Consider the following 25,277-nt stretch of genomic DNA (forward strand, 5'->3'; position numbering starts at 1 on the left):
GACATAAGAGACAACAGATGTATTCCTAATTCTGTGCAACCATTCTACAACCCTAATTAGTAGAAATGCCTCTAACCTTGAAGTGTAGAGTCTAACACAGCTGTTCTGTGGCAGTGTCCTGTTCTATAATCATTGTAGTTTATACAATACATAACCCTTATACTGTATATATAATTTTAATCTAAAATCCTGATATCCACGGGGGTACAGGGGGTCTTAAGGGAGGACTGGCTGTGCTGCAGTTTCCTAATTATCTGGGCCCCCCTTAACAGTGTGCAAGCTGAATCCAAAGTCCCGAAGCGCCATAGTCCCGAAGCGCCATAGACCTAAGGTGCTGAAGATTCGAAGACCCGATGTGCCGAAGAGCTGAAGACCCAAAGCCACAAAAAGACCCGAAGCCATGCAAGGAGCCAAAGCTGAAGCCCCAAAGCCATGAAAAGACCCAAAGCCAAGAAAGCAGCTTAAGCCGAAGCCCCAAAGCCACAAGAAGACCAAAAACCATGAAAGAAGCACCGAAGCCACAAAAGGAGCTGAAAAAAAATTAAGAAGCTGCCATCGCTGAGGACAAGGAAGAAGAATCTATAGTAAGTTCCACCAAACTTACCTTAAGTTTTTTATTTTATTAAAACCCTAGCCACAAATGTATTGTTTTAATTTTCTATAGGCCCCTGGCCACCAATGTTTTATTTTAACATTCCCCGGGGGCCACCAATATTTTCATTTTTTATAAGGGGGGGCTGGCCATCCAATCTTTTGTTTTTTATTAATTTTCTATGGGGTCCCTGACCACCAAATTGTATTTTTAACTTGTAAGGGGGAGGGCCTGGCCACCAATTTTATTTTTAAAAATTTCTATTGGGCCGCTGATTACATTTTTTTTAACTTGTAAGGGGGAGGGCTGGCCACCAATGGATTTTTTCCTTGTAGGGAGGGTCCTGGCCACCAATGAAGTTTTTTTTAATTTTATGGGGGGACCCTGACCATCCATTTTTTTTTTTTACTTGTAGGGGGTCCTGGCCACCAGCGAAGTTATTTTGACTTTTATAGGGGCCCCTGACCACCAACTTTTTTAAAAAATTTGTAGGGGAACCCTAGCCACCAATGGGTTTTTAGCATCTATGTTTGTGTGGCTTTTTTTTACTTTGGTGTGGGGTCTAGGGTGGGCCTGTGGTGGTGGGCGGGGCCCAGAACTTTTGTTGTACAGGGCCCCGTGATTTCTGATGGCGGCCCTGCTTGTGCCTGCCACTAAACACATGAATTCCTCCATTACTGAAAAGCAACAAAGTGAGGATAATACTGGGCTCTGGCATTTGAATTAGGATGGGGGGGGTTAACAGTGTTTGTATTCTCAAGGAACAGCCTAGACTTTACAGGGTCGTAAGAATAATAACAAAAGTAAAAACAAAGTCTGGCTTTTCACAGCAACCTCTGCCAGGATGATGTTTAATCTATTGAATTCCTCATGGGTCCCTGTAAGTGGGACTGAGGTTTGAAGGTAGAGGAACTAAAACCATGGCTGTTTTAAAGTATGCCATTTTTTATCAACTGCAAATTATTAAATCTCATGTATAAACTGAAAATGAGTTGCAAAAAAAAATAGACTGTGACCATAGTGTCCCTTTAAACTTGAAGGTCTTTCATTACCTGATCTTCATCACTACCTGACATAGCGGTGACCTTCTGGTCTTTAATCACTTGGAACCATTCCTGTCAACGGTAATTGATTAAAATTTTCAACTAATGGAGCCAAAGCACAAACTTAAGCCCTTTTAATACTCTCAGATATAGCCCTTCTGCTCCTATAGTCTTATCCACTTTTAAATTTTTTGAATCCAATAAAACTTCTTCCACTGTAATTAGACTTATATCCTCTTTCTTTTCATTTGCAGAGATTCTGCTGAGGCTTGCCTTCTAAAATAAAATCTTGATCTGCCAGATCTTGATTGTTTTTTCCGTGACATTGAAATTAATTTTCATCTTAACCTTTGTTAAATCTGCCCATGGTGGTGTGGTTTTCTTTTGTCTTCTGTCCAGTCTCATCACACAAAGTCCTAGTCCTGTATGAAATATTCTCAGCCTGCATGAAATGCCATCTTGAAACACTATGGGGCAGATTTATCAAGGGTCGAAGTGAAAATTTGAATTTCGAAATTCGAATGTTCGAGTTTATTTTAGTGAAATTCGATTTGAGTTGCCGAATTGCTGTTTTAGTCTATGGGGGATGTCCTGGGATCAATTTGGACTTGTTTGCAGCCTTTCTGAAATTTTTTTTTTTTTTCTGAGAATTCAAATTCAATATGTTTGTGGGTTGAGTCCATTCACCCGAGTTTAAAAAATTTGATTTTTGATTGGTAGTTTTTTTTCCGAGTTCATGGGAGTTTATATAAACTCCCATGAACTCTAAATTCGACTCTTGATAAATCTGCCCCTATATATCAGATTCCCACCCAGTACAGTATGGGATCTGTTACCTGAAAACCTGTTGTCCTGAAAGTACCGAATTACAGGAAGGCTACCACAGACTCCATTTTAATCAAATAACTCAATTCTCTGTATAACAAATAATTCTCTGTAATAATAGAACAGTACCTTGTACATGATCTCACCTATCAACATAATTAATTATTAATAATTAACTTTTAAATGATTAAAATATGAAGATCCAAATGAAAGAAAATGCCAAGGTCCCAAGCATACTCAAAAACAGGTCCCATACCTGTATAAAATTCTGCCTGAATTTACAGTGTACCCCCAACTAATGGAGCCTAGTGGTCTCCTCCTGTACATTTCAACCATCAGTGCTTAATCCAAAAAAAAAAAAAGTACCAGCAGCTTGGGGTCAGTGCAGGGGATTTGCGGGACCTAGGACCGTTTAAATATGTGTACATGCACAGTGAGCAATTTGTGGCGTCATGGCAGACCATGTCCTAATGTTACCCTAGGCCAGGGATCCCCAATCTTGAGCAACATTCAGAAGTAAATGGAGTTGGGGAGCAACACGAACATAAAAAATGTTATTGGGGTGCCAAATAAGTGCTGTAATTGGCCATTTTGCAGCCCCTATGTGGATTGCCAACCAACATTGATGCTCTGTTTGGCATTACACCTGGATTTTATGCAACCAGAGCTTGCCTCCAAGCCTGGAATTTAAAAATACTCACCTGCTTTGAGGCCACTGGGAGCAACATCCAAGGGGTTGGAGAGCAATATGTTGCTCACGAGCTACTGGTTGGGGATCACTGCTCTAGGCCATACCCATTTTTCATCCGGGGTGCAGAGGGTCTCCGAATTTTCTTCTTAACCAGGTAGACATCTCAATAAATATTTTATTCCATTGACGTAACACAAGAGGCAGCTCCTGTATTTTATTTTGCAGTGTTGCAGATGGAGCTCTGTGCACATAATGATCTCTCTTTTGTACTTTGCCCTTTGCCCTGTCTTGAAAACAATCCAAAGTTGACTTATTCCTCCACTGAGGGACTAAAGGTGGCCATAGACATAACAATTACGATCTTTCTTGGAAAAGATCTTTCCAAGAAAGATTGTTTGTTTCAATCGTCAGATATACAGGTAGAAACAATAGAATTCTACCTGTATCTGATGATTCAGCACTAACAATGGCCGATGTTTGGCACCCGATCAAAATTTTTCCATCCAGCCCGATCTACGAGCCAGCCAATATCCAAGTTTTCTGCCAATATTGGTCGGCTAGTTTCCCACCATACACTCACCGAATATCGTACGAAAATTTGTTTTGTACGATATTACCTGTGCGTCTATTGCCACCTTAATTCTCATGTCTTGCTGGTGGGGCCCAAGAAGAAGTGAACCTCTCCTACCCAATGGAAAGAACTATTTTTCCAAAAGGAGGTAGTCAAACAGTTTGGCTTACAAAGGGGGAGTTTTCTAAAGAGAAATTGGTAATACACTGACACCTACTGGTAGAATGCCAAATGGGGAATTCAATAAATTTGACAGGAAGAAAGCAAATACAGTCCACATGGGGCCGATAGATGTGACAAAACGTTACAAATAAAATTAATTTCCTGGAAATAAACGTTATGATAAAATATGCACAAACCTCATATTGATGAGTATGTGGGTTTAGAGTAAACAGAAAGGACATGCGGGAGTTGGATAAATGAGAATAGCCAGGGCCACGGTGGCCAGAATGTGGAGGTTTGGAGCGTTAATGTTAAAACTGAATATCTTACCACTGGGCTTTCAAGGAACCATAACTTACAAATTGAAATAACCTTGCATTATTGCTTATAAAAGCCATACTAATCATTAATGTATAGATAAGACTTCCATTTCATACACTGGTAGACTGGTCATGTTTGGCACTAGTGATTCATAAGGCTGGGGACCTGCTGAGTTAAAGAGACAAATACCTGTATATAGATAACCTAGTATATGCACAGGTGTAATTTACTATGTGCAAAAAACTAAATATTCCACTGTAATTGTACTTGCCTGTAAAATAGGGAAGCCAGTGTAATTGACATGGATTGAACCCGAGTGATATCATTCATTACCTGTATCAAAGTGGATATCTTCATGCACGTCGTCGGCTTAATCTCCAAAGGGCAGAAGTATGACCGATGGATAAAGAGCAACATTAATTCTTCTTTAGCAACACAGATGAACAAGGACAAGAAGATTAAGCACGTGGTGGCTGAAATTAAAGCTAAAGCAAGACTTTTGTAATTAAAAAATTGTAATAGTGCCAACTGTCTTGCCCAGAATGAATATGCCTAGCTTTGACTTTATAAATATTTGTATATATAAGACACAAGAGCTATGAATATCCTGTTAATTGTATTACACAGTTAGAAAAAAAAGCATCAGGCGGAAATTAAAGACGTGCCTAAATCTTCTCAGGATAGAAATCTCTCTTCATTTAAAAGATAAAGGCATCACTAAGCCTTTCTTCTTAAGCACTCTTGAGAGATAAAAAAGAGGTGGACCATTGGCAACACTGATGTAATACACTGGAGTCTATAAAAGAGAAGGTACATGACTATAATATCTCCACTCTAGTTTAGGGCAGACTTGAAAGGCATTTTGTCTGGTGAAATCTACAAGACACAGATTCCAGGGCTGCAGGGTTTGGAGCAGCGGGGGTGACTATGGGGAACGCCAAGAGTGGGGCTCTTTCTAAAGAGGTCCTGGAAGATCTTAAAACAAACACAAGGTATTCAGATGACGAACTCTGCAGATGGTATGAGAGTTTCAACAAGCAGTGCCCCGATGGCAAAATAACTCGCACGGAGTTTGAGAAGATCTATGCCAATTTCTTCCCCCATTCTGATCCTAAGAGCTACGCCAGGCATGTGTTCCGTAGCTTCGACACCAATGAAGATGGTACATTGGACTTTCGGGAGTACATCATTGCCCTGCATCTCACTTCTTCTGGAAAAACCAGCCTCAAACTAGAATGGGCATTTTCCCTGTTTGATGTTGACAAAAATGGAGAAATCAGCAAGGTGGAAGTGCTTGAGATTATCACTGTGAGTACATATCATCTTCTGATCATCTGTGTAGAACATAGGCGCACTAAGCTAGATATGTTTACATGGCTACAGAAGACAGAGACAGAACAATTTCCCCTTCTCTTTATTGGATCTTAAACTTCTTATGGAAATACCTTCTTAACTCTCTTTAGGGCAAATGTAATTAAAACTGCAAGTGATGTTTAGAATCAAATTTTTGCAAATGTTTAGTGCGGCTCGCAATGTAAAATCATAATTCATGTTCCTAATTATAACTCTTTGCATATCAAGTGATACACTACTGCATTTAAGGAGCAACTACACTTCGGGGCAGATTTATCAAGGGTCAAATTTCAAATTCGAGTTTTTTAAAACTCCCATAAACTCGAAATTTGACCAATTGAAATTTATTAAAAAAATCTAATGTTAAACTCAGGTGAATAGGATTGACCCGAACTCGAATCGAATTTGAATCAAATTCGATTGGCGTTTTAAAAACTTGATTTGAGTTTGTCAGGAAGGCTAAAAACAACTCCAAATTGATCCCAGGACGTCTCCCATTGACTGAAACAGCAATTCGGTGGGTGGCGATTGGCGAATAGTTGAATTTGAGTGGGCCAGAGTATGATAAATCTCAAAAATCAAATTCAAATTTCCGAGGCTATGGCCCATGGAAATTTGAGGCTGGCTAGAAATAGGTTTCCTACTGGGTTGATTAATCTACATACCCAACAGAAAACAACATATCTTATTTCTAGCCAGCTACTTATCTCCCTATGCAACATATTCATAAAGGCCCTAAGTCATCACTCTGCCATTTTCCATGAAGAGCAAATGACTAACAATTTTAACTTGACAGCCAATTCACTAACAGGCGCAGGCGTCAATTCGCTAGCGAAAGAGACCATTGCTAGCTTAGTTTGCACTCTATCGGCAGATGACTTTTCTCTTGGAGAAAGGTCGTTACTCCGAAAAATTCAGTACGGAAGTGCAGATTTTACTGAACGTTACCTCTTTCGCCAGAGTTGACTTCACATCTCAGACCAGGCAAAATGCATTAAAGAAGCTAGATCTTCCTCAATCTTCTGTCACTCACATCATAGCCTGTGAGCCGAAAATGCTTTAAAGTTCTAAAAACGCTGGCGACTTTTTTGAAGCGGAATTGCCTACAAAAATACTGACAAACATTTTTTGGGTTAACGGGTTTCATAACCCATGGAACTCTGGCGAATTTTCGACGGTGTCAAATTCAGACACCAGTGACAATTAAACGCACGCCCATTGACTTTAAGGCGCCTTCAATTGTCAACGGCGTCAAAATTAGTGTTTTGCAAACTTCGTGGGAGATTCGAGAATTTTTCAGCGAAGACAAATGGGAAAAATTCACCCATCACTGAACCTAATCTATGATACTCCAATTTGCCAAATATACAGGTAGCTATACAGGTAGAAACAATAGAATTTTACGATTCAGCACTAAAAATGGGCGATGTTTGGGTGACTTCAAAATTTTCCGTCCAGCCCGATCGACGAGCCGACCGATATTCAAGTCTTCTACCGATATTGGTCGGCTCTTTTGCCGCCATACATGCACCGAATAAGGTACGAAAATTAGTTTCCTACGATATTATCTGTGCGTCTATGGCCACCTTTAATCCTTCAACACGTTGCTACTTGTGTTTACAATCAACAGTCTTATATCGTAGATATGTTAATAATTATTGGTACAACATTAACAGCCGAAATATACCTAAATATATGTGGCTTAAGCTGACAAGTTCTTTATATATAAACATATTTGAAATCCAGCTGGTGACAAATCTATTTTCTCCTTCCTGAATCCTTCCTCAGACGTAATCCTTCTCCATTCTGTGGGAGTGCGGCAGAGTAAATAGGCAATTGTAGACAGGGAGTAGGTTTTTCCTGTGAGGGTGAAGTCATTTGAAAGTCAGTAGCCCATTTCCTTAAACATAAGCATACATAGACATGTGTCTGTAACAAAGCTGAGTGCCAAGTACACCTTCAAATATGAGTTTATTTCCAGTAGAAAGAACTATAGGTTACATGTTTCACCAGATGTAATTGTGCATTACTTCAGATAGCTGTTCAACTGAACTCATGTGGTTTATTCAAAGATCTGTCTTGTGTTCAGGTATAGGATGCGTTATCCAGAAACTAGTTATCCAGAAAGATCCGAGTTACGGAAAGGCATTATAATGAAATAATCCTTTTTTTTTTTTAAAATGCTTCCTTTTTCTCTATAATAATAAAACAGTATCTTATACTTGATCCCAACTAAGATATAATTAATCCTTATTGGAAGCAAAACTAGCCTATTGGGTTTATTTTATGTTTACATGATTTTCTATTAGACTATGGGGCAAATTGAATTGAAAATTGAAATTTTTTTTAATTCGAATTTCAAGTGTGTAATTCGAATAAGCTATAGTCCAAATTCGATTTGAGTTTAAAAAAAAAAATCAAATTTCGAAATGTATCATGTACTGTCCCTTTAAGAATTCAAATTAGACTATTCGCCATCTAAAACCTGCCGAAGTGGTGTTTTAGCCTATGGGGGACCTCCTAGAATCAATTTGGAGTCGTTTGGTGGACATTTGAAAATCGAATTTTTAAAAAAATGTTTTAATCAAATCAAATCTGCAGGGACATCAGCAATTTACTAAGAGGTGTAGAGGACAATTTGCTAGCGAATTTGCACGCCCTTTCGCCAGGTGAATTTTCGCTCAGGTGAGCGATCATTACACCACAAATTGCGAAATTTACAGAAGACACCTCTTTCCCCAGAGCTTCCTTCTCCAGCTTTGACCTGGCAAACTGATAAGATGAAGCTACATCCTCCTCATCCTCAATATTATGTCAGTGACATCATATCCTGTATGCCGGAAAGTCATAAAAATTATTAATAAAACAGTGGCGTTTTTTCATATTTTTCATATTTTAAAGTGGGATTGTGGGCAAGTTGTAACTATTAAAATTTTTTGTTGTAACATTTTTTTTTAACCAGTTGAGGGGCATGCCACATTTGTTGTAAGGTGGGTTCATGTCTAGGCCATTAGAGAATCTCTTTTGTCTTAATTTTCCTTCTTTGGACACCCTGCCCACAGACTGTTTTCTCTTCTGCCTTCAGGCAGACGTTTCAGGTTACACCGGACAAGAACCAGCAGACTGAGGAACAGTTTCTTTCCTAGAGCTGTCTCCATACTGAACTCTGCACCTTACTGACTCCTTTAAACCCCCCCCCCCACCTTACACTATCCCCATTACCATTGCACATTCAATATTGTTGTACTGCAGCAACCTGTACATTTGTTCATCTGCTTGTAACTACTGATTATAGTTACTACAAACTGTATATTATGTTCATATGACTGTAATCACTCTGTAAATATTATCCAGTTCATTCTTGTACATACCAATTATAATTTATACCTTATCCTGCACTTACTGCTTATTGCACTACTGGTTAGACCTAAACTGCATTTCGTTGCCTTGTACTTGTACTTGTGTAATGACAATAAAATTGAATCTAATCTAATCTAATAATAAGTGGCCACATATTTGCACCAATATCTCTAATAAAGACATACAGTATATATGACCTTTATGTACCTGCCTTATTCAAATTGACCTAAGCGTAAGTGTACTAACGAATTTTCGTTAGGCAGAGACGAAAGCTAGCGAAAGTTCGCTACAAAATGTTCACACTGACCGACCGCGTTCGGCTACAGAGATGCAACTTCACATTTTAGTGAATAAGCGTATGTGCAGCAAATTAACGTCTGACTTAAGGTGGCCAGACATCGTCAAACGAGCGGATCTTTTCCCCGATATGCCACTAACGGCAGGGCTATATCTGGGGTAATCTGAATGTTCGGCCCTATGGCCAAACAATCGGATTACGAAGAGCGTAATGGGCTCCGCCGGGTCAGTCGGGAGAAAAATCAAACCTTCCCGATCGATATCATGCCAGATATCGATCGGAAAGACCCGTCAGAAGCCCCCATTGCACGGGCAGATAAGCTGTCGAATTGGTCCAAACGACCGATATCGGCAGCTTTATCTGCCCGTGTATGGCCACCGTAAGTGGCGCGAGGTGTGGCGGAGCCTTTGCAGGTGAAAATTTGGTTCTTGACTGTGGGGGAATTTCTGAAACCACAAATATGATGCAGTAACTAAATGAGCCTTAATGTGTGTAACAACAAACAAGCACAATACTGAATAACTAATAATTAGCGATGGGCAAATCTGTGCCGAAAAATATACGAAACGCATTGTCAATGGGCGACAATTTTTATATGCACGACTATTTGGTCCAAATGCATTAAAGTCAATGGGCGTCCGAATAATTTTTATGCGTGCAACTTTTTTTTTTGACGCAGAGGATTTTTCACAGGTGTATTGTTGCCGCAGTTTTGCTTGCGGCAAAACGTAGAAATTCGCTGCAAATTTACATCTGACGAATGGTATTACCATGCCAGGTTAAGCTGCCAGAAATAATTACTCAAATATGACATACAAATACTACTTATTACTGTGACCTGTGGCATGTAATAAAATATTTTAGGCACACATAGAGCAATGTATTTATCTTGCCACCTCCCTTAATCTCACAGCATTACAATCGACTTAGTGTCCAAGTTAACTAGTCATGACAGATAGCCATAATCATGTAACAGAATTAGCAGTAGGGCTTGCAGAGATCCCAAGTGCTATGAACAGCTGCTTTAGTAAAGGCTAGATAAAAAGACTGATCTTACTATGCACAGAAGGTGGATACCATAAATAGAGAGGTTTCCCCTTTGCCGATTGGTCAGAATTAACATGACATGTTCAGCAACTAAGCCGTAGAAAATTAAGCACCTTCTCTCTATCGGTCCGCGGGTCTCAACAATCCGAAAAAACCTGCGGCTATTTGCACAATGCAACACGCAAGGGACAAAGTGCTAAAAAATGGGCAATTACAGCCTTTTCTTTGTTTGTTTTTTGGCACTGCATGGGGCATTTGTGAATGAGCCCTTTTGAGTTGCACCTATGGGTGTTGCTTGCAAATTCCAATGTGCCTTAAAATTTAAGATATTAGAAAAAGCAGAGATTCATGTTCACCAAGCTGTCTATGTACTTACTTGGTGTATTACCCCCAAGCTCTTCCCTCTCCTCCCATTCACTTTTCCCAAGCATCATTTTTTTTAAATTATTATTTTCTATTTAATTTTAATATTAATTTTTATTTACACTGGTAGGTCCAGTCAGCTGCTGGAAGAAATAGGCAGGCAAGATGTAGACCAGGTGTAGAGAGCAGCATGAGAAAGTAACATTAATAATAAAAGTGTAGCCTCACAGGGCAACAGTTTTGGTTGTAGGAGTCAGTGACCCCCCCAACAGCCAGATCGCATATTAAACAGAAAGCTGTAAAGAGACAAAATCTAAAGCCATAACAAATAAAAATTGATGACCAATTAAAAGCTGTTATAAATACTAGGGATGCACCAAATCCAGGATTTGATTCGGATTTGGCCTTTTTCAGCACGATTGGTATCCTTCTGCCTGGCCGAACCAAATTCGAATCTTAATTTGAATATGCAAATTAGGGGCGGGGAGGGAAATCGCGTGACTTTTTGTCACAAAACAAGGAAGCAAAAATTGTTTTCCCCCTTCCCACCCCTAATTTGCATATGCAAATTTAAATTCGGTTTGGTATTCAGCCGAATCTTTCACGAAGGACTCCGGGGGTTTGGCCGAATCCAAAATAGTGGATTTGGTGAATCCCTAATAAATGCACACATAGTAAGGGTAGAACTACACAGCGTTTTGACATCCGATACCTTTCGCTCCGTCGTGGCGTGAGGAAGTGCAGGCGTCACGTTGAATGCGGCGAATCTAAGGTAAGTAATAGGAATGTCGGACGTTGTCGCAGAGTGCACCCGATACGACACGGCTGTCGGAAGCGCTGCATGTATCGTCTTCATCTGACCGTCGTGTTGCATGCACGCTGTGACAACGTCCGACATTTCTATTACTTACCTTAGATTCGCTGCATCCGACGTGACGCCTTTACTTCCTCGCGTCACGTTGGAACGGAAGGTATCAGATTTCAAAACGCTTTCATCTCATTAAGTAAATCAATATGCAATATTATACGAAACAAGATAAAGCAAATATTTTATTTATTTAAAAAGAATGTCCAATGAAAAAAAATCCATAGTTCAAGGTTCCCAATGAAGATTCATCAGTTTCTGTGTCCTTTCAATTAAGACTTAATCAATAGGCAGTGCTTGTTTTTTTTTAAATTCATTGCTTTGGGGACAGGTTCAAACAATAATAACAAGAATGAGTTGTCGGCTGCTGTGTGTAGAGGTGAATTAAATGTGACTGGCAGATTAATGGGAAGCACCGCACAGAAAATGAATGACTCTAAAATATACAAAAATAAAGTCCCATACAGTAAAGATTCAATACTGTTTCTCCCCTAGGTAGTACAGGTATAAGACCTGTTATCCAGAATGCTCAGAGCTTGAGGTCTTTTCCACAATTTGGATCTCCATCCTTTAAGGGGGTTATTCACTAAAGTTCGGTCAGACTTTTGGTTGCAAAACTCAAATTTTTCGGGGTTTTTTAAACTCGAAATTTTCGGGATTTATTAAAGTCCGATGCTGCAAAAAGTCTGAATCCAAAAATCTGCCATCTCAGACCTGCCGAGGATGTATATAAGTCAAAGGGAGAGGTCCCTATCCTATTTCGGAGTATCTGTGGTTTGCACTGGAATTAGCCCTAAAATCCAAATATTTCGGGCTCTTCAGGCAAAAATCTGAAAAATTCAGGCTTTTCTGAAAAATAGAAAAAAATTGTAAACTTTGGGAGAATCCTCAGAAAAATTCGTACGATTTGGGTTTTTGCTCAATTTTATCGAGTTTTCCCCCAATCCGATTAAATCGCGCTTTTATAGTAATAAACAAGGTCAGACTTTTTTATTTAAAAAAATCAGAAAAATTTGGATTTTGATAAATAACCCCTTAAGTCTAGCATTTAAACGTTAATTAAACTAAATATGAATGGTAGGGATTAGTTATATCTTAGTTGGGATCAAGTACAAGGTACTGTTTTATTACGGAGAAAAAGGAAATCCATTTTTAAAAAAGTAAATTATTTGCTTAAAATGGAGTCTATGGGAGATGGCCCTCCCATAATTTTGAGATTTTGGGTTTTCTGGATAAAGGATCCCATACCTGTAGTGATGGGCGAATTTGTTCTGTTTCGCTTTGTGGAAAAATTAGCGAATTTCCATCAGAATGTTGAAAAATTCATGAAAACGCAAATCTTGCAGCCAACGTCAATTCGCAGGCGTCAAAAATTCATGCCGGCGACAATTTGACGCATGTCTAATTGCATTAAAGTCAATGGGCGCATGTTAAATTGTCGTAGGTGGCAAAATTGTCGTTGTCATCAACATTGTCAATGGCATCGGAATTTTTTGAACGCAGTGAATTTTTGCCAGCAAATTTTCGCACCCATTTGGCGAATTTATTTGCAAATTCACAACTGGCGAATGAATTCGCCCATCACTACATACATGTACTATATAATACAGTCGGTTTTTTTTTGTTTGTTTTTTACCAAAAGCCAAAAATACCTTAGGCCAGCTCCATCTGGATTTAAGCATTTAAAAATGAAATGCCCTTGACAGGTTTATAAGTAAATGAAATAAAGGACGCTGCTTACCTAATGTTCATTTGCATTGATTGTTTTGTTAATACGTTAGAGACCTTATTGCCGTCTTTTATCAGCATATCAAGGACAGGCAGAATGTGCTTGAATTACAGAAGCAGAGCTTTCAGTTCTTGTTAAGTAGCACTTGTGCCGGCGGCAAGCAGCACCTGCTGAATGGAAATGCGCTCGCTGAGCAACAGTATGTCATGAGCAGGACTAATGGGGAAAGCCATAAAAGTCACTGGTAGAAAAAATATCAGCAACACAAACCATTTTCCCTTTGCACAGCCTGCACCCGGGCCAGGGAAATACTAGTTCTGTTATTGTTTACAATTTATACTTTCCCCATTATTCTGCTTTCTGAACTGTAGTGATTTGATCATCTTGACAAATAAGTGCATAGAGGTTCACGATATTCATATTTTTAATAAACAGATTTAAAAAGCTAGTAATCAGCCCAGGGCCACATTAGAAATCATTGGGCTGCGTACAACAAAATTTTCGGGGGCCCCCCCACCCCAAATCCTGCCAACTCCACACCACAGTTAAAAGCCCACACAGCGATAAATATGGTAACCCACCCCACATGCACAAGTTATAAAAAGCAATTGATTTCAGGGCCCCCTTATAAATTAAAAAAAAAACTGTGGCTCGAGGGCCCCCCATAAAAGTATTCTTTAAAAAAAACATTGGCACCAGGGCCCCCGTCTAGTGTATGGCAAGCTGCTTGTTTACCAAGGGTGCCTATCTTGTTACTGGTAGGTTTCTGCTATTTGTGGGGTCATTATTAAGGACTATGATCCTAAATAAGCAAAAAAAACTCAACCAACTTCAAAACCTTGAAGTAAGTAAATATTTTACAATTTGCAAAGGACTATTGACTTCTACATGACCTCGCCAGATTTAGGACGGCGTCTTTTTTTTATTTTTTGTTATAGTTTTTCGTTATTTTTTGTTCAATAAATAAAAAACTATTAGGGGCAGATTTACAAAGGGTCGAATATCGAGGGTTAATTAACCCTCGATATTCAACCAGGAACTAAAATCGTTCGACTTCAAATATCGAAGTCGAACGATTTAGCGCAAATCCTGCGATCGAACGATCGAAAGGATTATTCGTTCAATCGAACGATTAAATCCTTCGAATCGAACGATTCGAAGGATTTTAAACAACGATCGAAGGAATATCCTTCGATCAAAAAAACGCAGGCAAGCCTATGGGGACCTTCCCCATAGGCTAACATTGAGTTTGGTAGCTTTTAGCTGCCGAACTAGGGGGTCGAAGTTTTTCTTAAAGAGACAGTACTTCGATTATCGAATGGTCGAATAGTCGAACGATTTTTAGTTCGAATCGTTCGATTCGTAGTCGAAGTCGTAGTCGAAGGTCGAAGTAGCCAAAAAAACACTTCGAAATTCGAAGTTTTTTTAATTCGAATCCTTCACTCGAGCTTTGTAAATGTGCCCCTTAATATCATTATTTAGATGCATGATTTTTAAAACGTTCGATTTGCAGGGAAAAAAAGTACGAACATTGATAAATCAGCCCCTTGGTGTCAGACAATGATACTGTTGACTCTAAAAGAAACCAATCATATCTTTGCTTTCAACATCGCTGTTGTGGGTTCCATAAATTGAGTAAAGTTTCTTTTATTTACTGCATTATCTTGCTGCCTTAAAGGGCATGTAAAGGCAAAAAAATAAAATCCCATTTTTACTTTGTTTAATGAAAAAAAAACCTATCGCCAATATACTTTAATTAAAAAATGTGTACCGTTTTTATAAGAAACCTGACTGTATGCAGTGAAATTCTCCCTTCATTTACTGCTGTGGATAGGAATTGTCAGATGGTCCCTAACTGCTGAGCAGGGAAACAATCAGACTTATGAACAGCAGGGGGAGCCCCCGCCTTACTTCCCAGCCATGCAGAACTCAAGCAGCTTTGTTTATGATGATCCCTAAGCAGCCACACTGAGCATGTGCACAGTCTTAGTCTTGCAAAGATGTATAACAAAGTTACAAGATGGTGACCCCCTGAGTCAACTTTGAAAGCATAAATTATTTGTTTGATTAGGCTTGTGGTGCAGTAAGTTCATGTTTATATTTAGTATACAAAATACAGCATTTCTAGCCGTATTCTATTTTAGACTTTACATGCCCTTTAAAAGTGATATTCTTAGAAAATTTGCAGTTGGCTTACTATCCACTTTGGAATTCCAGCACTAATTTGGTTGCTGGGGTCTAAATTGTCCTACAAACCAGGCAGTGGTTTGAATGGGATAATGGAATATGAAAAGGAGAGGTCCTGAATTGAAATGCAAGGAATAAATAAAACACTAACAATTTGTAACATTTTTTTTGGCTGCCAGGGTCAGTGATTCCCATTTCCAGCTGGAAAGAGTCAGAAGAAGAAGGCAAATGATTTAAAAACAATACAAAATTATAAATGAAGACCAGTTGAAAAGTCGCTAAGAATTTGCCATCCTATAGCATACTAAAAGGGCTCAGTTTTATTTTTTTAAAAATAACTATTGTTTCTGTACAGAGGTGCTTGCCTTTATAATGAACTTGGAAGTCAGGTTTGTAAATATCCTGAATGACAACTTTTTATTTCAGCTCGTTCAAGAACCTACTAGGAAAGATTCTCTTGGATCTTGTAATAACTAATAATACCAAAATTATCTCTAGCATTTACGTGAGTGAGCATTTAGGGAATAGTGATCATAACATGGTCTCTTGAGATTATATTGCAGAGGCAACTCTATGAGGGAGTAACTAAAACACCAAGGGGCCGATTCACTAAGGGTCGAATATCGAGGATTAATTAACCCTATATATTCGACTAGGAATTAAAATCCTTCGACTTCGAATATCGAAGTCGAAGGATTTAGTGCAGATAGATAATTCCTTCGATCGAACGATAAAATCCTTTGAATCGAACGATTCGAAGGATTTTAATCCAACGATCGAAGGAATATCCTTCGATCAAAAAAAGTTAGCCAAGCCTACGGGGACCTTCTCCATAGGCTAACATTGACTTCGGTAGCTTTTAGATGGCGAACTAGGGGTTCGAAGTTTTTTTTAAAGAGACAGTACTTCGACTATCAAATGGTCAAATAGTCGAACGATTTTTACTTCGAATCCTTCCATTCGAAGTCGTAGTCGAAGGTCGAAGTAGCCCATTCGATGGTCGAAGTAGCCCAAAAAATTTTTTAAGTTTTTTACCTTCGAATCCTTCACTCGAAGTTAGTGAATCGGTCCCTAAGTGGTAGATTTACTAAGGTTAGAATTTTCATATTTTTTTTCAAAACTCACAAATTCAAATTTAAAACCACCAATTCAAATTTTGCATCGAAAATGTGATTCTGAACTGTTATTTTTTGTCTGTCTACACAAATGAGGAACCAGTTAATGAAGGTTTCCTTCTTAATAGTCCCAATTCTAGTAATACAACTTATGTTGCATGATTCATGCATGAGGAAATTTAAGAGATTAGAATATATAAAGATAAAGGTCTGCGGCCAGATGATATTCATCCCAGGGTACTAAGCAAGCTGAGCTCTGTGATTGCAAAACCTCTTTACTTAACTTATTAGGATTCATTGAGGTCTGGCATGGTGCCGAGAGACTGGCGAATTGCTAATGTGGTGCCGCTATTCAAAAAGGGATCTAGTTCTCAGCCTCAAAGTTATAGGCCAGTTAGTCAGTGGTAGGAAATTTTTCGAAGGAGTATTAAGGGATACTTGACTTTATTGCAAATTATAATACTATGAGTTGGTGCCAGCATGGTTTTATGCGTAATAGATCTTGCCAGACTAACTTAATTTCTTTTTATGAGAAGATGAGCAGGGACCTTGATTCTGGGATGACGGTGGATGTGATTTACTTAGACTTTGCTAAAGCATTTGATACAGTGCCACAGAAGGTTACTGATTAAATTAAGGAATGTTGCCCTGGAACATAGTATTTTTACCTGGATAGAGAACTGGCTAAATGATAGACTACAAAGAGTGGTGGTAAATGGAACATTTTCTAATTAAACCATTGTAAGTAGAGTACCAGTCCTTAAGAAGGATATAAATGAGCTGGAGAGAGTACAGAGACTAAGTGCAACTAAACTGGTTAGAGGGATGGAAGACTTAAATTATGAGGGTAGACTGTCATGGTTGGGGTTGTTTTCTCTGGAAAAAAGGCGCTTGAATGGGGATATGATTACACTTTATATATTAGAGGACATTGTAGAAAGAGAGCACAATATCACCGCACCAGGGGCCACCTCATTAGACTAAAAGAAAAGAACTTTCATTTGAAGCAACGTAGGGGGTTCTTCACAGTGAGGACAGTGAGGTTGTGGAATGCACTGCCGGGTGATGTTGTGATGCTGATTCAGTTAATGCCTTTAAGAATGGCTTGGATGATTGTTTAGACAAGCATATACAAGGCTATTGTGATACTAAACTCTATAGTATAGATATGGGTATATAGAATTTAATTAAAAGTAGGGAGGGGTGTGTGTATATGGATGCTGGGTTTGAATTGGAGGGGTTGAACTTGATGGACTTTGGTCTTTTTTCAACCCAATTTAACTATGTAGCTATGTATGTAATAGGTGACATTATAAATTTTAGCATGTGCATATTTCTATTTATGATATGTTTGATTTCATAATTGTAACTTTCTGGTATTTTTATACTTTAACTTTATTAAAAATTATGTAAATACTGGCCAGCAGGCTTGATATGAACAGACCCAGAATCTCCGATGGCATTACTGCTTCCCTTTATGGCAACACAAAACTGAACAGTAGTTGATGTGAACGTTTGGGAGAGGAAGACTTTGGGCCTCAACCAGACCATTTCTGCATTAAACCAATTCAAAGTTTTGCTGGGACACCCAGAAGGAATAATATGCCTTCTGACTGAGTGCATTAGTCTGGCACTTTGGACGCCATAAGGTGCTTTATTGTGACTGTTTGGGGGCACATGGGCACATCTAATACTTAGGTCTGGTATTGTTTTTTTTTAAATTCCCTCAAAGGGCAATCATACATGGCTACTTTGAATGAGGTTCTCAATGCATTTGTAACAGCTTAAAATATGCCCATAATTACATTCCATTACTTACAATGAGAACTAATTAAATGCTTTCAGGGAAGTCTCATTGGGGGCGCTGAGGGCAATTAGGGGGTACTAAAAAACAACTACAGGTAAAGCCCCCCAAATCAGCCCATGTGCTTATGTCCCAATACACTATGCTGGTCAAGTGGAGAAACCAAAGTATGAAAGACTGGCAATCAATTTCACAGATACAGTGGCCCTTAAATGGGAACGGAGAATGAGGAACAGCTTTGTCACAAAACCCTGAACAGAACAACATGTACAGGAGTGAAGTCATTAATCCTATTAAAACATCAGAGAGGTCAAAAGAAAATCAAGACCGGAATGACGCTGGTATTTAGCAGCTTGAAGGTCATTTGCACAGCACTTAGCAACAAGGTTCTCTAATCCCATGAGGTGAACAGAAAAGATATCAAGTGAGCATAACTCTAATAATGCAAAGACTTGTTTCCCCCCAAAATTGACTGCTGCTGTAAAACCTGGGCTAGGAATTAGGGATGCACCGAATCCAGGATTCGGTTCGGGATTTGGCCAGGATTCGGCCTTTTTCAGAAGGATTCTGCCCAGCCGAACCGAATCCGAATCCTAATTTGCATATGCAAATTAGGGCAGGGAGGGAAATCGCCTGACTTTTTGTCACAAAATAAGGAATTAAAAAATGTTTTCCCATTCCCACCCCTAATTAGCATATGCAAATTAGGCTTCGGATTCGGTTTGGTATTCGGCCAAATCTTTCACGAAGGATTCGGGGGTTCGGCCGAATCCAAAATAGTGGATTCGGTGCATCCCTACTAGGAATTCTTTATTAATATTATAAAGCAAACAGTGAATAAACCAATAATATGCTTTGATTTACATATAATGTTTAATCACATCAGTCTGAACCCCATGGAAATTTGAACTCTAATATTTTAAATATATTATATATAAATTTTCATACTATCCATATGTTTTTGACTGTAGGAGGAGACTAAAGTAAATGTATTCTAACATAGGTAGAACATATACGAAAACCCCACCAGTGCCATGGTCAGAATCAAACCCACAATCTCAGTGCTGAAAGGTAACAATACTTTGGGCCGACCTCGCACCCCATCCTCCTAAATGCCGGCTTCCGACTTCCAAGTTGAACATTTATAGATGCGCCTCTTGGCCCACCCCTTTTGTGATATCATCGGTGGGGCGGGTTTATAAAAGGAACCCGGAAGTCGGGCTCCGGAGGGTGGTGGGAGGGTGGTTGGCGGTTGGGTGCGGATTCAGAAAAGCCTGGCCCGCACATCACTAGTTCCATAGTGCCGATTGAAGGAGAAAGAAAAGTAGAATCACTGCCTTTCAGGATTGTTAGACGACGCTCCACTGATTCTGGCTGCTTACCTCCTACCCTGGACCAGTGCATCAGCCCTTGGTACTTTGTGATTGTGGCACCACTATCCTGTTCCGATGTTTAGAGCTTTCTCTGTGCCACCCAAGCGAGTCTGTGCGCAGTACAGAACTTCTCTTCTGATTTCTTACTGTGCATGCACCTAGCTTCAGTAGGCACAAGGGATGCCAACAGCTGTTTAGGGGTGGAGCAAATAGTGCACAGGGCCCAGCAGGGTCGAACCCAATGAGCAGTCCATATATATTTGCAAGACAGGTTATTTTATACAAAAGATATGAGAAATGATTGACCAATGAACTGCATGGATCTTTCTAGGCATGCAACCAACTGCTTAATGATGAGAATTTGCCCCTCTATGAGTGTGTCCAAACAGGCCTTGAATCCAGGCATTTGGCCTTCGTGTTGAACATTTGGGTCAGCTCATCTTTATGAAGATCTTTATTTTCTAGGGATCATGCATCAAATTCAAAATTCAGTTCAAGATTCAGTTGACTTTAAACAATTTAAATAGGATTCTGATTTGCTGAATACTTAAGTATTCATCCAAACTATATGCAAAGCCTTTGAAGCTCTGGAAAACGGAATATGGCACTTTTTTTATTAACAACGGATGACATTTAAAACATTTTCTTCAGTGTAAATACGCAAATTAGAGCTGGGATTTGGTTTGAATTGTAATTCTATAACATATATCAGCACACTGATTATATATCCTTTATAGGCTATATTCAAGATGATCCCACCAGAAGAGCAGAAGAACCTGCCGGATGATGAAAATACCCCACAAAAAAGAGCAGACAAGCTATGGGCCTACTTCAAAAAGAATGATGATGGTAATACTGTCTGAGTATTCATTTGATGTTGTGTTGTGGCTTTTTTATGTGTTTCACCTCCCGGCAACATATCAGCAGTGTTGGCCCCACATCAAATTCAATTTAGGGCCTCAAAACATTGCAAAGTTGACCTATTCTATCAAGATATATTGAACATTATTTAGAGGAGAAGGAAACATTATTTTACATTAAATAAATAAATAACATTATTTATTTCAGCCAGCAACAAACAGGTACAAAATAAAGGCAGTTTCTTTCCAAAGAAATTAAGTGTAGTACCATTGGAAACACTTGGTCCTCTGGCTGGCAAGATCAAGGAGGAGTATCTGTTCTACAGAGAAACACTTGGTCCTCTGGACTAGGCTGGCAAGTGGAAGCTTGATGAAAGCTGGGTTGCTGTGCTCCCATGAGGGAGGCACCTGATTTGCTTTTGAGTCAGGGGCAATGCACATGCACCTATGCCTAATCATGCTTCACTTCCTTTGCCCCGGCCATTAGGCGGGCGGGAAGTTTTTTTCTTTTTTCGGCTGCCAGCTGGAGCCTTACTAAAGGCAATCAATGGCCTTGCACCACACACTCCAGCACCTTTTTTGTGTCTAGTTTGAGCACCCTGGATGGGGTCATAGTTCTTTGGGCTTGACCCCAGGCCAAGACTTACACCCTGGGGGAAGCTTTGGCAGAACCCAGGGTAGACAGGACTCCCCCTAGCCGCAAGGCGAAGGGGAGTCCAAACGGCTCTAAACCCCCTGGTGGGGGCGAGGATGGTGGGGTTCACTCTAGCTTCGGCAAAGATGGACCCACACATGCTGTCCTTTTGGCCTGGCCTGGGACACTGGAGCAACTGAGCCCATGCCTTCAGGTAGGACTCATGAAGGATGATTCAATATCATCAGTTCAATAACAACAACAAAAGACAGCAGAATTACAGACCTTCCCGTGGGGTCACCGTGTGTGTACAGGCACATAGGATCCTTACCGTCAGGATCCCAGACCCTCCCTGTATGTCTCTCCCAGTCAGAGATCCCTGAGAGACTGACCAGCCTGGGTATTAAGGGCTCCAGATTAACCACCTGAGACTAATCAAACCCAACTACAGCTCCTCACTCTACTACACATACATATTAACAAATCTGCCATTAGTTGTAACACACCACACACTGCTGCAGCTATAACAAGGAAACTTAGGTACCTTGTTTATAATATGAGAATGTGCTACAGGTATGAGATTCATTATCCAGAATTCTGTTACCCAGAAAGTTCCAAATTACATGAACGGCTATCTCCCACAGACTCCATAATTCAAAATTGTAAAAATTATTTATTTTTTATTGGTAATATTAAAACAGTTCATTGTACTTGATCACAATCAATCTATCCTTATTTATGGCAAAACCAATGTATTTCATGTTCAAATATTTTTTAAGTATACTAAGATGCACATTTATCATTGGTCGAATTTCGAATTCATGTTTTTAAAAACTCCCATAATCTCCCATGAACTCGAAATTTGACCAATCGAAATTTATTAAAAAATCAAATTTCCTAAACTTGATTTGAGTTTTAAGAACTTGATTCGAGTTTTTTCTCCGAAAAAGACTCAAATGTCAGGAAGGCCAATTGATCCCATGACATCTCCCATTGACTGAAACAGCAATTCGGCAGGTGTTAGGTGGTTAGTCTAATTTGATTTCTTAAAGGGCCAGTGTATGATAAATTTGAAAATCTAATTCAAATTTTTTTAAAAACTCGAATAGAATTTTAATAATTCCCTAGTCGAATTTGACAATTTTGGCCATAAAAATTTGAATTTTGAATGCGACCCTTGATAAATCTGCCCCTTAATGTGTAGAGATCCTCTTATCCAGAAAACCCCAGGTCCCAAGAATTCTGGATAACTGGACCCATATCTGTACCCCTTCCTGCTGCCTTATCATCATTTATTTATTTGGCACCGGCAAGTTATGCAGCACTTTACATTCATTTTTAATAAACATGGATTACAGAGTAAAAAATAGGATCAAAGGGCCTTACTTGCAAGAGCTTACAATCAAAATATGAAGTTCTGTAGTAATAACTCTAAGTAAAGGAGTAACTCTAAATAAATAAATAAATCTAAATAATTTTGCCCAAACAAGGGTATTTCTGAGGGCAAGGTCAGCGCTATGTTTGGCAGAATAGGAGGAATAAAAAAAAGGCCAACTTGGCATAAATATCTGCCTGCAGATTATTATACAATACTGTACACTGTATTTAGTACAATTCTAGTACTATGAGCTAAGACAGAGTAGAGAAAGCCTTTAAATGATTTTTGTCAGCAAGCAATCGATGTGCACCGACATGCCGTGAATGCTATTTCACAGTCTGCCAGATACTTATGCCAATGTTTATTTATTGGATCATTTGGAATGACACCCGGATATTGTTGGCTGAACTAAACGATTTAGGGGAGAAATGTATTTCCTAACGTCAGTGACTCAATTTACGAGAGTCCCGGCACATGCTTTATTCATTTTTATTGTTTTTCATTACTATGCAGCTAAAATAGCCGAGGGAGAATTCATTCAAGGCGTTATGATGAACGACGAGATCATGAGTCTTATTCAATACACCCCGAAGAAATAAGCGGACACTGAAGGGAGAGAAGATGGGGAAGCCCAAGCGAATGCCAATAAAGATCGGACTGTGTGTGTGTGTTTGTGAGACCTCAATCTTTTTTTCCATTCCAGAATAAAGTCATACAATAGATGTGTTGATGACAGAGCAAAGGTTTTAAAGGCTATCGAAGCATCATTTCAGTTATTTACATTTTCTTCTTGAATAATATTAATATTCGGAAAATAACAGAATTGAGAAAGTCATGCAGCTTATCCCAGTTCACTGCAATTAAAAAGTAGTGAATCTTTGGTTCACGTCATTCCTCATGAAATCCAGTCCTAGAATTGACATTTGGATGATTTATAGGAAATAAAAACCCTAAAAAAATATGAATGTAAAATTCTTCATTTGTGCCATTTACTTGATCCTAGTTTTCAAGATATTAAGACGTTTTTACACCGCTAATACAGTGAATGTTCAATTTTGGCCCACTGGACTGGATTTAGAGCATGAAGTTAGTGAGCAAAGGAAAGTCTTGTGCTCAGAAAATGAAGTTACTGAGCAGACATTTCTCAGGTCACTTCTAAGCAGAACAACAGCATTAGACTATCCTTTTCTAACTAAATTAATTTTCTCTCAGCTGTGCCCAGACCAAAATAACAGTAGGCGGCGCTGTTGTTTAGATTAATTTCATTATGAATGTTAAAACTACTTCTTGAATAAATCGGGTAAACCGAGCATCCTGAGCAATTGCTCATTAATTTGTTTCTAGGGTTTACATTTCCTTTAGAATAAAAAAACTGTCAATATGCCTTTAAGCGTTTGGATAATTTTGTTACAGGGTCCAGTAACTTCAACCTCAAGTTAGACCACTGACTCCTGTGAAAGTTATTGGGATATTGCTATTTTATAAGATGTTAACTTGCACATGAGGAAATACAGTGACAGCTCCCCGTTTAAAGAATACAAGAAACATTCTAAGTATAAAAGGATTATAAATGGTCTGCTTGGAGCCAGATGGCTTATTCACATAATGAGATTGTGCCAGACGTAAGATTTTGTTTGTGCTGCTGTTAGCATGTCTGACTTGCACTATTGACTTGGACAGGACTCAGTAGAATCATTGGGCTTTTAATACTCAGTTCTTGGGGGGGGGGGTTTGGGCGTCTGCTATTGAGGGTAAGTCACAGGGTTACTACTTAGGGGCCCATTTACTTCATTCGAGTGAAGGAATAGAGGAAAAATAGTTCGAATTTCGAATATGGCTACTTCGACCATCGAATGGGCTACTTGACCTTCGACTACGACCTTCGAATCGAACGATTGAAAAAAAATCGTTCGACATTCGATAGTCGAAGTACGTCTCTTTGAAATTTTAGCCCCTGTTCACCACCTACAACCTACCGAGGCCAATGTTAGCCTATGGGGAAGTCCCATAGTTTTCCAACAATTTCCTGATCGAAGGAATATCCTTCGATCGATGGATTAAAATCCTTCGAATTGTTCGATTCAAAGGATTTAATCGTTCGATCGAACGATTATTCCTTCAATCGTAGCAATAGCGCAAAATCCTTCGACTTCGATATTCAAAGTCGAAGGATTTTACTTTGATCGAGGTTTAATTAACCCTCGATATTCGACCCTAGGTAAATGTGCCCCTTAGTGTTACAAACCGGGGATCTGGTGGGATGGTAGTTTGGAGAGAATCCCTACACAGATAACTACTAAACAAATAGGTTAGCCACTTATCCAGAATTTCATCAGCCTAGCCAGTAGGACTATCATTACAAATTACAAGGCTCTGCGCCCCCCTTCTGTTACCCTCCACTCTGCACATTACCAGTTCCTCTGATGTCACTCCCCTGCCATAACATCATGCCCAGCCCTTGCCCTCCGCAGGCTTCTAGGATCACGCTGGGAAAATGCCAACCCTATACACAATCAGAATACAAATACTGGTTAGAAAAAACAGAAAATTACCAGGGGCAGGGCCACCATTAGAAATCACCGGGCACCATTCTGGCGCCCAAGCCCTACCCCAGATCCCACCCACTCCACCCAAGCCCCACTCCATCCCACCCAAATACCACACAGACATCAGCGCTAAAAAAGTAACCCCCCCACACACATAACT

The 25,277-nt window shown here is 39.4% G+C and overlaps 1 protein-coding gene across 1 annotated transcript; it reads left to right on the forward strand.

The window, feature by feature from the left end:
• Window positions 1–5,049: 5,049 nt before the first annotated feature.
• rcvrn.2.S (recoverin, gene 2 S homeolog) lies at window positions 5,050–23,955 on the forward strand. The gene is given in 3 exon segments (NM_001092929.1): window positions 5,050–5,513; window positions 20,437–20,548; window positions 23,085–23,955. Coding segments are annotated over 3 exon segments (579 nt in total). The 5' UTR covers window positions 5,050–5,132; the 3' UTR covers window positions 23,171–23,955.
• The last annotated feature ends 1,322 nt before the right edge of the window (window positions 23,956–25,277 follow it).

This window comes from Xenopus laevis, chromosome 7S, assembly GCF_017654675.1.
Source record: "Xenopus laevis strain J_2021 chromosome 7S, Xenopus_laevis_v10.1, whole genome shotgun sequence".
Taxonomy (NCBI): domain Eukaryota; kingdom Metazoa; phylum Chordata; class Amphibia; order Anura; family Pipidae; genus Xenopus; species Xenopus laevis.